The 15,168-nt window shown below is 32.0% G+C and overlaps 1 protein-coding gene and 1 pseudogene across 1 annotated transcript; both read right to left on the bottom strand.

Moving 5' to 3' along the window:
• Positions 1–1,845: 1,845 nt before the first annotated feature.
• Positions 1,846–3,906, bottom strand: LOC110717823 (RHOMBOID-like protein 13). The gene has a single exon (XM_021896604.1). It carries the CDS (start codon positions 3,377–3,379, stop codon positions 2,564–2,566), a length of 816 nt encoding a protein of 271 aa, XP_021752296.1. The 5' UTR covers positions 3,380–3,906; the 3' UTR covers positions 1,846–2,563.
• A 7,682-nt stretch (positions 3,907–11,588) lies between these two features.
• On the bottom strand, positions 11,589–14,250 carry LOC110717840 (annotated as a pseudogene).
• Positions 14,251–15,168: the final 918 nt, after the last annotated feature.

The following is a 15,168-nucleotide window of genomic DNA, read 5'->3' as shown; positions in this document are numbered from 1 at the left end:
CTGAATTGTAACAGAAGAGAAATACGAAGTAAAAGCTAACGAGAATGTATAATTTTCATCTGAGATTCTAAAAAGAATTACAAAAGTAAGCACAGCTTCAGCTTCGCCTGAGATAGTTCATGCTGCCAAGCAATAGCAACTTCTGATTCTCAAGTCTACCTTTTAATTATTTAATACTTCGTATGAACCACAAACTTTGCATCCTGTGCAAGGGAACTGGTTATGTCTAACAGAAAAATGAACAAGAGATTGTGAATCAAATATGAAGAAAACATACTCCCCCCGTTCCAAAGATAAAGCACGGTTCATTTCAATCCTTCCCAAAACAATGTAACAAGAGATTGTGAATCAATTATGAAGAAAACATACTCCCTCCGTTCCAAAGATAAAGCACGGTTCATTTCAGTCCTACCCAAAACAATGTGCTACCAATAAATTGAACAGGTTAAAATTTAAATATTTCCATATTACCTTTAATACTCATAATATTCTTATTAAGATCCCAAAGAAAGAGTACATTAGTATTATAGGTAAATTCCTTCGGAATGACCCTAAACAAAATATAATAAGTATGAAAAAACCAGTTCGTTAACGGTCGGCATTCCAACAGGAGCCTGAAAGGCAGAATTGGTCTTCTACATATACATACACATACATGTGTAATTCGTGAGCGGAAGGGAAAAAAGGGAAAAAAATACTCAATTTTATCCAGGTATATTTTAAGAACAATCGACATTATCTTGTCTACTCAAGAGCAGAACTTATCACCATATTCAAGTGGGATCAACTGGATACTTGAGCAGACACAGCAATCAAAACAGTAAAGAAAATGGACGAAGATCCAACACACCAAGAATGAAAATAGTAACAACGAACAAGTAATGCCATTCAGATTTACATTCATCTGCAAGCCCCAAGTGCCCAACAGAGCAGTGTGAAGATTGGTTCAACACAGTGATACAGATAGAAATGAGAAGCGAGGGCGAGACAAAGAAAGGACTCACAATCCAGTAAATAATAAAGGATCCCCATAAATGATGACACAGATAAACTTGGACTCATTTGAAAAACTAGGCAGTGGCTAAGCAATAAACATCACCATAAACACCTAAATACACTTAACCAGACCAGATCATTTCATATAGTCCACCAGAATTAAGAGTTTAGCCAATTATGCAGATTAATCCCGAACATGGTCACAAACATTTATGACACAAGCTTGTCCTTAGGATATGTAGAGATTTGAACATCCCATTCATTAAACTCAAAATGCAGTGGTTTAAAGAGTATTGTTAAGTTGAATTTCAGCCACAACTCAACTCAACAATCAGCAATGCCAATAAATATTTTTCTCTAATGCGATCCTTTTAAACCCTGAATGAATACATTTTAGAGACATAATCTTTCTCATTATAAATAATTGACATAAAAGAAGCCACGAGATATTGAGTTATTGACCAGGACAAAAAGGCGTCAAGGAACGGGGGTTGTTCTGCAAAACTTGTGCTCTACTTACGGTTCAACAAACTACTAAGATTAAATGCTAACAAATGATCATGAACAGGAAAATTAAATATCAGCAAACTACTTAAGGTTCAGCAGAATGCATCTTTCAAGGATTACTTGTTCAATTTGGAAATAAATTCCATTATTGCATCACCGTAGTAGGCTAGCAATTCAAGCTAAGCAAATGTTCTCCGGAATGGATTTGGATAGATCAAGACAAGACTGGGAATTTTTTTTTTTTTTTTTTTTGGGTCATGTAAGATTTTATAGATTTCTCTGTCAGTTTGTGTAATCCTCATGAGACAACAAAGAAAATTAACAGTTGCATAAACTAAAATGTGATATTCAAAGCGTGAAGTTCACTGTTGTGCAGCATCTGAAACCAACCAGGTTTCGACATGTCTATGAACCTAAGGCCGGATACAGAACAACTTTCAACCTACATTAATTTTCATGGGGACCCTGCATACAACTATGCCAAGAATAAGTTCACATACAACAGAAACAAGAGACTATGCTTCCTCATCTAGATCAAAAGTGACTACAAAAGTACAAAGCAACTCTTATAAGAAGTTAAGTCAGCCAAAATAACAATATGAACAGTTGTAGGATGGTAATGATTTCAAGAATGCTTAATTATGTCCAGTCATGTCTCATGTACAAAATGGAACAATATTATAAGAATAAGATTTTCTCCCTCTATTTCCCAGCTGAAAGATAAGATGCAAACACACTCATCTGATCTCAATTGCGTTACCATACAATATACAAAGATATTGGAATCCCAATTTAAAGCTGACCTTTAATGAGCCAACAGAACAGGTAAATATACTGCACCATCAATATGTCAAAATCTTCTTTATCCAGGTTGGTTGAACAAGAGCAAAAAAAGTAGTACATTTCTAAAGAGGTCAGCAAATGCAGAACAAGCTGTGGCTCCCAGAAAGTCTAAGGATCGCAATAAGAAACCACCTCATGTTCAAAAAGAGTCAGCCAAGCATGGTGTATATATCTAGTATTCTTGCTCCAATCATAGACATTTTGAGGCCATTAAAGTTTAAACCAATTCAACGCCTCCTGCTGGCACTGAACTCATCTGCAGTGTTCTACCGTTGCCAGGTGCAAGAAACCGAACAGTGGGCAGCGAAGTTTCAGAAACAGATTCAATCTCAAGGAAATCAAAACCATAAGCACCAGAACGTTTCAAACTCCCAACAAAAACAAGAGCAATCCATCCTAACAATGTCAAAGCCCAGTAGTTGTTCATCCCATGAATCAAACCCCATCCAATAGCATACCCAACAATAATTCCTGACAAATGCCCAAGAAAACTTGCTTGAGGAACAATAATCGATGTGAAGATAAGCGATTCAAACGGTGCAAAACTAATAGGAAGAGAAAGAAGCCCAAACAAATTCAATTTAGAAGACGGTTGCTTCACAGACAAAATCGTCATCCACCCAAAAACAACACAGGAATACCCAACAGCCGTTACTCGTCGAAAATGCTCTAACTTTAGCTTATTAATCAGAATATGATAAGCCCATAACACCAAAACACCAGATAATACAATCAACACAAGAGTGTAATGAAGATAAAACTGAAACCCAAGACCAATGTCCCCTAATTGCTCCACTACACCAAGACTCCAAAGAGCACTCATATTAAACACAAGATGAATCACACTAATATGCGCGAAAGCCGACGTGATTAACCTCCAATGATGCCCTTCAAGAGCAGTTTCATAGCTCAATCCCACCTGCGCATACCCAATATTCTTCTTTTGGATATAATACCAAATTGCACTGCAGATTGCTATAATACAACTAGTTGCTGGTTTTTCCAATATCTCATATATCAATGGCTTCCCCATTCTAATAAAAACAATAAACCCTAGTTTTTCAACAAGATTAGGGGTAATCCCAGGTCATAAATTGCAATTAAACCCACTAAATTAAGCTCAAGAATCACACAATCAAGGGTTTAACGCAAAATTTATGAAAAACTAAATCTAAGAATCAATCAAGAGATCAAATTGTTAAGTAAAAATGGTAAAGATTACAAATTTGTGAAATGGGTACCAAGAAATGTACCTCAATTGACGAATTCCAATGAAAATTTCAACTCCTAAGACCAGATTAAGTGCAATCCGCAAAATAAATTGGGGTAATTTGTGTAATGAAAATTAAGCAAGGGTTTTAAGTTTAAAATAGCGGCAACAAAGAATTGAATCACTCGAAACAAGAGAGAAATAGATGAAGAGAAAGTAGGGGCACCGACGAAATTCTGGAAGTTATTTTTGATTGTGGCGTAAGCAATAAGCAGTTGGTTCGAGAGTCCTCCGTACCTAACGATTCAAGGAAGTGTGGTATACTGGTATGTGCACCTCCGGCTCCCTACCTAGCCATGGCTTATGGCTAGGTTGATCGAGCCACGCCTATATGGGTACATAGCCGGTATCGGACTATTGGTAGGAAGGTGTAAATGTGATTAATATAATCAGATTAGGCTCGTATTTTATTCATCTTACAGCGTAGTCTGTATGTGAAAATACGAGTAATTAGTAAGCATAGATTGATACCAATTGGCTGTTGGTGTAATGGTGATTGGGGTTACACTTGGTAGGGAGGATCGCGTGTTCGATCCCTCGTAACAATAATTGGAAGGGGACTGGAACCTAATCACCCATAACTAATCCTCGAATCCAAATTAGTCCAAAAGGTGAATTGGGTAAAACACCAAAAAAAAGTAACTATAGGTTGATTGATGTATGAACAAAACTTTTAATTAATGATAACATTAAAAAATTTCGAAATTTAATAAACAAAACAATGATTTGAAAGATGGGCTCAGCAAATAATGTACAATATACGCAATAGTTAACATACTTACAGAAAACTCCCGATAATAATAAATTAATACATACTTTATATCCCCCTACTATAATATCATCGGGGCCGATCTCCGACTCTTTATCTTTACAATTGACCTCTAAGTAATTTCATCTTATAAATGTGTATAAAATCATTGCATATAAGGTATTCTGTGATCAAATCCAATTTCATGATAATTATGTGTATAAAACCCTTGCATATAAAGGATTATGTGATCAAATATTGGGAAGAAAAGAAAAAAAATTATTCTAAATTTACATTTTAACTAAAACTTCCTTAGTAAACACTTGCTTATAGTATAATTTTAATAACTTTGATGCTCCTTTAAATTAAGATTAGCTTAAATCTCGTACAACGCATGGTTTTACTATATATTATAGAGATTTACAACAATTTATAATTCAACAAATTTTTACAAATTATTCTCTTCTAAATAGTGAATTTTAAGTGTACTCGTATGATATAAAATATGAATATCTTTTTAATAATATATCTACTTAAATTTCTATATAAGTAGTTGCTAAAAGACTTATTAATTTGGGAGGGAAGATTGCATTCCATTGAAATAACTAACATTATTTTTTTTCTTAATATAAAAGATGAGAAAGATTTAGAATAGAAAGAAAAAATTATTTCGTAACATGATTTTGGAAAATAAAATAAAATAATTTAAAAAAATTAGAGGGAAATTTTTTAACCATGAGCAGATTATTATAGATTGGAGTGGGTACTTTATATTAGCAATTGTTATGAAATATTATATTTTGTGGATATCCATTATCCTCCTTTATCATTTCGGAATATTCTAGATCTAGGGTTTATTGTTATCTAAACAAACCCTAGTTATATTGTATGTATATATATCCGCACTCTATGGAATAATATAGACTGATCTATTCTCTCCCCAATTTCTCTCTCGTTTTTTTTATTTCACAACACGTTATCAGCACCAATGCTCTACGCAAATCGTTTAATTTAGATCCGAATTAAAGGTACACAATACATATACTACCAAATTGCTTTATGTAAATAATTTATGTACAAGCGAACATGATTTTTTTTTTTTTTTTTGATTGAACATGATTTGTTGGAGTCAGAGAACTACCGTATTTTGTTCAATCAATCTTATCATTTGAATAGTTAGTTTTTAGCCTTCTATTTCTGTCTTCAAAATACCTAACTCATTCTAGGTGAACGATTCCCTCACTTGTGCCCTCTTTGTCTAATGAAACCAAGAAATTCATTTTCTTTGTTTTTTTGAACTATTAACTGGCGTATCATTTTCATTTATATTACTTGTTGTGGTTGGTTGATGGTAAAACAGAGTTGCAGAAGCAGATTTAATAGCATATTGTACTTTGTAAATATGGTGTTCAAGTGAAGTGGTTTTTGTTGATTGGTTTTGACCGACTACTGGCCTTTAGAGCTATTGTACTGTGACCTGCTGGGTTTTAGAATTATTTGTAGACTTCTGGTGACTACTAATGATCGTCAGTTTCTCTATCCGTTAAAGTTAAGGTGTTTATGCCAGTGAATTGGTGTGGAAATCAGAGTCTGCAGATGACAAATGAGCTTTTGCTATTGCCCTTATCAGTTATCACTCATTACATAGCTTAGAGAAAGAGACTAACTGGTATAGCATGGTCTTAACTAATCAGCAGTCGCTAATATTCATAGGTAGAAAGGATAATGCTATAGACTCTCTTAATGCCTTTCTTGTTGTCTATTGTGTGCATTTTTGGTTCTTCAATGCTGGAATCAGGGTTGGATTTATAATACTCCATTATTATTATGTGTAGGTAAATAATTATGTGTTCAAGTTAGCATGAATCAGTTTAATTTTCATGACTACCCATGAATTTTATGAAATGCTCCATATTGATTTATTCGATTGATTACGCTTAATTTGTTAAATCAGCGTTATCTTTAAACATGTGATTATCTATGTTAAACTGATTATTTGTGCGAGATCCGATTTTATTGGTTAATCGCTATCCTAGAAATTGTATGTTGTACGCTTTGTTTTTGATGAAGGTTTACTATGTACTTCGTAAGATTTTGGTTTTATTGATTTGTGTGAGGCCTTGTATTGACTTTGTGTGTTATGATTTAAATAATAAAATTATGGTTTTATTGGTTTTTAATATTATATTTGTTTTCATTGAATGATTACTTCACTGCTTTATCTAATTAAAGATGTCGAACTATGAAATCAATCATGCTAAGTATAATTTTCATATCTTTCGTTTGTTAATATGTATTATTTGGTTAACCAAGTTGGATCTTTTATCCTTATGATAGCATGGGGGTTTTGACTGAATCAAAGCGAAACAATATGAGCACTTCAGTGTTAATGTTCTATTCGCATTATGTTTATTGAGCACTTACACTATGTTGGTTATAAATAAGATGTCTATAAGTAATCCCATAGAGGTAACAATCTATGTTGTTTATATAAAGCCCAAAAATGATGGTTACTTATGGCCATTTTTTTCTTCAGCATACAAGATTTGTCTTCGATAAAGAATAGGCAGGATCGGCTATTGGATATTTGACCTTAAAAAGTTCAAATTGGCTATTGTCATTTTATTTTTTTGAAAGAGCTATTGTCATTTTATATAAGGTAGTATTTATATTATATTGTGCCACTTTTGATGTGAAGACCTATATGTACGTGGTTGCTATGTATTTTTGATCTTGATGCTATGCTTTGTTATCCTTGTATAATGATCTACTTGTAATTTTTGAAGATCATAAAATTACTTATACTTTTATGGTTGTGATGATTTATATATATATACGATGTCATATTTTATTGGCCACATGAATGTTTGTTAGACCTCAATTCGTTCTAGGTAGCACTTGTTTGAAGATGAATTTGACAACAATCATTTATTGTGTTAATTATATGTGAAAGGAGTTCATTGATGAATAATACTTTGTAATGATTATGTATATTACATGAGATACTAATGATTTCTTATGAAATGTTAAGACAAGTAGTGTACAACTAATACACTAATTGCATACTCCTTTTCATATATGAACTGTAAGTTCTAGATATAGTTCATGTACATATGCTTCATAATTGACTTTATTAAAATGATCATATGATTTGTACAACTATAAGGTTTTAGTATGAATATGCTGATTGATGTGCGATTAAATTCAATTATAATTTTATGTACGGATGTACCTACTTAAAGTTGGATCATTGAAAGTAAATTAAATATGATTGCACAATATTTATTTGAGCAAGAGATATATGACATTGTGGAAAACGTACTTGTAAAAAAAAAATATTTATTATGCCCATACTTATAAGAGATTAATATAATTGGACAAGAGTTACGAGTAAGAGTTTATAAGAATAATTTTATTATGCTTGATACATGCATTGCTAAAAGAATTTATGCCTTAAAAGGTGGAAGAGATTTAAAGGTTGTTAAATTCATTTCATGCCCCACATGCAAGGATTAGGGGGAGATTGTATTTATTTCATTATTTTATGTAATCCTTGTACATGAATAATAAGATATGTTGATGGTTAGTTTGATACATACTTTTGCTTAAATTTCAATGATTTATTAAAGGATATTTTTGATTTTAACACCTGACAAAAGCATGAAATTGGTTTTTAACACCCCAAAAAAAAAAGTTTGATTTTAACACCAGACAAATATCATGAAAATTGTTTTTACCACCACTTAACGGTTTCCGTCCCAAAATTCCGTTAAGTGTGGTCCACAGTGACACGTGTCACCATTTTACTTGTTTTAAAAAAAATAAAAAAATTAAAAAAAATAAAAAAATAATTTTTTTTTGTTTTTTTTTTGCCAATAATAAAGCGACACGTGGCTCATGACCCCACTTAACGGATTCGTAAACGGAATCAGTTAAGTGGTGGTAAAATCCAAATTTTTTTTTTTTGTCTGGTGTTAAAATAAAAGTTTTTTTTTTGGAGGTGTTAAAAAACATTTTCAGCCTTTTGTCAGGTGTTAAAATCAAAAATATCCTTTATTAAATAGAGGCGATCACATAATTATTAAATATTTACAATGACACCATCCTAAAGATGGATGTGAATAAATGTCATTGACTATAAATCAAATGTAAATGCTCCAATGAATATTAATGTCCCAGAAGGACAACATTAATGCTAATAAACCTAAAGCACGTTTGAAGCGTGGTAGCCCAATAGGTTTTAAAGATAAGAATCTTAAAACATGAAAAGAGCCATTATTAACAATAGCAAATTTAAGGAAGTGATACATTGTGATAAATCTCTAGAAGAGATTATGTTTAGTAAAATTGATATGTATCATTACTATATAAAAGACTCTAGAAGAGTATGAAATGTCTAACAAGATTAGCATATATCAAGATTATACTTAATACTCCGGCAGAGTATAAGTTATAATTGGATCAAATATTAGTTGATTGTCTTGCCAAATGTAGAAAGAAACTACATGTTATTGTTCTTATACACATTATATTCATGGCCGTGCATAAATTATGTTTCATAAAGTGATCACTAGTGTTGGAAAACTGACCATAATTTAAATTTAGATAAACGATTGGATGTGATAATTAAATTAGGCCATCCGGGTTAAATAATTACCCGTTATGGAAACCTGAAGTTTTATTTGATTATGTGCTGACGCTCTCTCAACGTTAGATATGTAAAATAAATTGAATGGCAAGACATAACATTTAGGATTGAGCTATATTTGGATTGTGATTTATAATAATTTGGGAAATTTCAAGAGTTAATAGGTTTTGAATTTTTTTATATATACGAAAGAGTAGGGTGACCAGAAGTTCACCAGAATAACTTATATTTTATTGTCAATTATTAGTTGACCAGAAGCTCATCAAATACAATATTTAATTCTTTAAAGATTCAGAAGATCACCACCTAGCTGAATTACAAGCAAGTGATTTATTCTTGTACAACAATTTTTTGATTGGGGCTATTATATGTTAGCACATAAGAAATTGGAAAAGAAGGAAAAACGTACAGCTGCACAGTTGATGTCTCCCTATTGACATTGATTTCCAGAAGAGAACATATTATGGAAAGTGTAACAATAAATACACATGCAATGTAAAGTTAATGAAGAAATGATTCTTCATTGAAATTGTTCTCTAGAAGAGATAAAATTTGTTTAATACAAATCTTCTAAGATAATTATTTTGATTGTGATCCTCCCGATGAAAGGAATTTTAATGCAAATTTGTATACTAAGTTGGTATAGAATTAGACGCCCCTATAAATGAGATATTTTATCAACTTAGGGGGAGAAGAATTAGCAAAAGTTGGAACAATTGGAAAATATATAATTGATGATCCCTATAAAGGTAGTTTGAAAAGTTATATGCCAACTTTTGTCTATATATTATCAAGATATGTTGCACATTTATGATTTGATTTATATTTAGTTATGACTCATGTTGCACAGCGTTGAAGATACATTTTGGTCATATTATGTGTATACATTGAGATAAAATCTTGTCAATTATACTTGAATCACTACACCTGAAGTGTAGGTTGGATGACGGTTCCAAAATAAAGATATGATATGTGACAAGATAGTGCAGTTAACACTTTTAACAGTATAATAGTATATAAATACCATAATGTATGAAATACCCCAAATAAAAGTGGTATATATAGATATCTGAACTATAATAAATGGCCTATGACATGAGAAAGTCATAATGGTACGTACCAATTGAAAATGTATTTAGATATCATTGCAAAATAGCATGTGGAATGTACATTAAAGAAATTTTATGATGCCGGTACACAATGGAATCGATGAATAATATGCATATGCATGATAGAATGGACTATGAATAAGGGATCTGAAATATATATGTCCATTTTGATGTCGACATAAAATGATCAAAAGTTTATTATGGACCAGAAGTTTAATGAAATATGGATTTTTAAATCCACACTGTATAGTGTCTTCCATCATTTTGAGTCTTATGTTCATGTGCATGTGTGAGTCATAGATTAATGAATTACTTATTGCATGTGTAGGAAGTTGTTAGATGCATTACTCATTGTATATTTTGCTCAATATCTTATCATGATTTCTATATCTCATATTACATGCACAAGTTTCTATATAATAATTGTGGTATGTGTAAATGTTCGTCCAAAGTATAGTAAGGTGTATTTACAACATTGATGGGAACTTACAAAGAAATATTCCAATGGGCTTACAGTTGTGATGAAATTATTAATGTCACTGATTTAATTTCACGTTGTGAATCATATAAGAAGAGTTCCTGAAAAACTTATATACGACGTATTTAAATATCCAACCCTACAAAGTTTATATCTTGAATATTGCAATTATTATCAAACTCTTGAAAAGCCTATGTAACTACATCATTGACATCTCAACCTGAAGTTTGAGCATATGAGAGTTAATGAGATTTACTATTTGTACTCACGGAAAAATTATCGTGTCAATTATGAAACTTCTAAAGAATATTAACGGGATAATTATGCGCGAGACTGCTTTCTTATGGTCCAGAAGAACCATGATCAATATATATAATTACATGTGTTATATTATATTATAATTCATACGAGATTGAAGAACAACATTCATAATATCATGTGTTGCCCTATAATTATTAAGGAATGTTTGATCGGATAATAATCATCAATTTCTATTATTCACGACGTCCAGAAGAAGGCATAAGTATAATGGTTAAGACAACTTTAAACAGAGATTTTAAATGAAGTGTGGACAAACACATGTATTATTATCATAGGTATGGTGATCGATATGAAGACTCACTTGTTCGCATGAAGATTTGAAGATTTGGGAGGATCGAAAATCATGGAATGATACTATTCTGCGTCATATGTGAAGATATCCAACCATATTGGATTCATTGTTGCGGTAATAGAAGATCTCAAGTTATGTATTCATCAGAGGGAGAAAATATGCGCTGCACTCTTTTTCCCTTGACCATGATTTTTTCCCACATTGGATTTTCCTGGTAAGGTTTTTAATGAGGCGGCATCTCGAACGTATTACGAATGTTGTACTCTTTTTCCTTCATTAGGTTTTTATCCCACAGGGTTTCCTAATAAGGTTTTAACGAGGCACACTCTTCGATAATGGACATCCAAGGGGGAGTGTTATGAAATATTATATTTTGTGGATATCCATTATCCTCCTTTATCATTTCGGAATGTTCTAGATCTAGGGTTTATTGTTATCTAAACAAACCCCAGTTATATTGTATGTATATATATCCGCACTCTATGAAATAATATAGACTGATCTATTCTCTCTCCAATTTCTCTCTCGTTTTTTTTTATTTCACAACAGCCTATAGTCTATAGTCTATAGTCCTCTTTCTTCGTAAGTATTTGACTCACTTAAAAAATCTTCATCACGCTCTTAGTTCACATTCTCTAGTTTAATCTTATACGTTTAACTGAATACTATCATAACACATGCAATCATTTAATATAAATCAATTTAAAAACCCATAAAAGTAGTTAAATACTTAGAGAATGGAAGTAATTGGTAGGATAAAAGGGAAAGCCAGGAAAAAAAAAAAAAAAGCAATTAAGTGTCAAATTTTACGAAAACATAACCAATAAATTGTTATTGAATTTCCATGATAAATTTGAAATAAAATTCTTGGGGGACAAAAATCTAAAGTAAGGAGTACGCTATTATGCGAATTAATCGCTTATTCTTAATAGTCTAAAACATAATTACTGTAGTAAATTTCTTGTAAGCAATAGTTCATCATCTTCTTAATTTGGAGGAGGGAAGAAGATCTCATCGGAAGTCCTCTTCGATCGAAACTGCTGCTCGATTTCGGTAGGCACCTTAAAGGCTGCTTCTAGCACTTGTGGTGACAATGCCTTCCACACTGAAGTCTTCCCGGCCAAGTGTGTAAAAACAGGACTGCAACCACCACAACAAAACATTTAAGTTACATATTTCATGTCACGTTTAACAAGTATATGCAAAGTAATTATTGTTAAGGAAAGGAAAAAAAAATACTTGGAAGCCCTCTTCACGAGAGAATTCCTAATGTTACGTATCAAATATACTAAGGTAAAGAATGTACTTACTTTGGGGTACTAATGATAGAAAACCACTCTAAACCTTCATCATCAGCAATCTTAGAAACCACAAAGAACCTTGGCACAATGAACAAATTTCCGGCCTTGACCGTCGTGTCCAACACCCTCTTACCATCAACCCCAACGACTTGAACTCGGCCACTCCCTCTAACAATGTAGGTCACTTGAAGGGCAGAGTCACAAGAGAACCCGGGCGAGCACATAGCTTTCCCATTGAGCCTAACAAGGTCAGCCCCAAGGCCTACCTCACCCACCAAAGGCAAATTCTTAGTGTTCAACACTACTACTCTTCCTCCACCCTTGATGTCAACATCCAAGGGTGCTTCTTCAATACCATTCCATCACGGTGTTCCTTCTTTGGTTCGGGCATATTGTGGGATTCATCAAGCTTGACTATGCCATTATAGGGTTGGTTATTGACTAGGGTCTTGACTATTTCTTCGGGTAAGTCCCATGCTCTCCCTACAAACTCGGTTGTGAATCCGGTGAAGATTCCATTGGCTCCGGTGAGGTGAAAATCAGTGAACTCACCGCGCTTGTGAGCCTTGGAGGTTTCACCTAAGAACAGGACAGTTAGTTCAGTGTCCTGTTTGTTGTACCACCATGTGACAACGCCGAAAGGCAGAGCAATTGCATCTCCCTTCTTGATTGCAATCACCTTCTCTTCTTGTTCAGGGAGTACAATTCCAGCTACTCCTCCACCTAATGTAGCAAAAATCATATGTTTAGAATGTTACATAAATCATACAACTGAAGGACCAAGTATTTGAATAAAAAGTAGTAACAAAAAGGCGGTGTTAGAACACCATAATTGACAGTTTAATTTCTTGAATTGAATCAGAAAGTTCGAGTTAGAGATCTTCAAAACCAAAATAAGATCATCTCATATGAATTCTACAAGCTAAGGTCTCATTATTATCTATCATCAAAGCCTAAGGTCAACACATCAAACTATCCATCACATTATATGTTGAATTTTCGATCACCCAAAAACGAGTCTAAAATTGACATTGCTTGACCATGCATGTAACATAAACAATTAACAATGTTTCTGACTTAAAATAATTATCACAAACTCTAATACATCTGCATAATATTTGTATATAAATTAATACGAGTAATGCATAATTTATATGTTACACTCTGTCATAACTCATGAGAGTACTAAGGCTCTATTAATTTTAGTTCAGCAAAAATAATTTCAGTTTAGTAAAAATCATAATTTTAGTGCCGTGCGAAAAATAAATTCAAGTTAAGTTAATCAATTTAAACGATTAATGTATTAATTATTCAAAAACTAATAAATTATAATAAATGTTTAAAAACAACTAAATCAAGAAATAACTAATACTACGTCAAACTTTTCAAACATCAATCATGCTAGAAAAAATAAAGTACAAAATTTGAGGGTATTTCAAAAAAAAAAAAAAAAGATTTATTATACCTTGAAGAACATAAGCAACCTTAGAGGAATCGGAGTAACGAGGAAGCGCGAAACCATGTTTGTTAAGAGAAAGCTTAGCGGCTCCAATGTCACCTTCTTTAAGCATGGGAAGTTCGGAGGGATTCCAAGAATGGTAAGAACCGCCTTCACCTCCATAGATCTTCTTTGACAACTTTGGGGATAAATCAAGCTCCATTATTTTTTGAATTAACAAGAGAAAATAGAAAAAATTTAAGGTTTTGATTTCTTAGAGAATAATTAAGTCAATGAATAGGTACGTAAGAAAAGAAGAAAAATTAAGGGGGTATTTATAGGTTTAAATGGGCTAACAATTACATTATGATAAGGATTATGATAATTACTTGGATAAGAATATACGGAGTAAAATTGTAATTAAGTAATAAAGTAGCTTTAGATAATATTTCATTAATGATTTATTTTTGGGAAGATTCACGTGAAATAGGATTTTTAAAGATTATTCTATATTGGTCTTGGTAATGTTTTTAGCAAATTCGAATAATCTTGGATTGAAGTTGGATAAGATCTAAATATTAAATACGGAGTATGTTTTTAGAAAAAATTGAAATTTAATAAACGTAGTTTTGGATAAATATATTATTCAACTAATTTGTATGATATCTAAACTTAATTGAAATTATCTAAATTTTAATTAAGGTAGTTTTGGATAAATATATTATTCACCTAATTTGCATATATCTAAACTTAATTGAATTTATTAAATTTTAATTTAATTGTAGTTGTCAAAAAAAAAATTAATTGTAAATTGAACTTGGAAATTCTTATGTTTGTTAACCTAAACTCAATTGGATCTTTATCTAATCTTATGCATCCAAACATGTTGTAATGCAATGTAATCAAATCTTGTCTAATTTACCAAAAAATAGAGTTTGATGTTAAGATTAACCATTTTAATTTTTTTTTTTTTTTAAATAATCAATTCATTAATAAAAAGTCATACGACATCTATAATAGGACAGAAGAAGATTGATTTTTTTGGAAAACCCTAACCCACAATAATTCTCTTGGAGAAACAAACAATTAACACAATGACCAACTACACCAACAACCAACAACTCCACCATTGACTAATACATCTGCACTATTCGTGTAGATTTATTGAAAACAACAATGAAATTTTAAACAGAACAAGGAGAATGGGTCGGAATAGA

The sequence above is a fragment of the Chenopodium quinoa genome, unplaced genomic scaffold (genome assembly GCF_001683475.1).
Source record: "Chenopodium quinoa cultivar QQ74 unplaced genomic scaffold, ASM168347v1, whole genome shotgun sequence".
NCBI lineage: Eukaryota > Viridiplantae > Streptophyta > Magnoliopsida > Caryophyllales > Amaranthaceae > Chenopodium > Chenopodium quinoa.
This window is presented reverse-complemented; position numbering and strand designations above follow the sequence as displayed.

Coding starts and splice junctions, on each gene's coding strand:
- LOC110717823 (XM_021896604.1), bottom strand. CDS start 3,379: ATGGGGAAGCCATTGATATATGAGATATTGGAAAAACCAGCAACTAGT.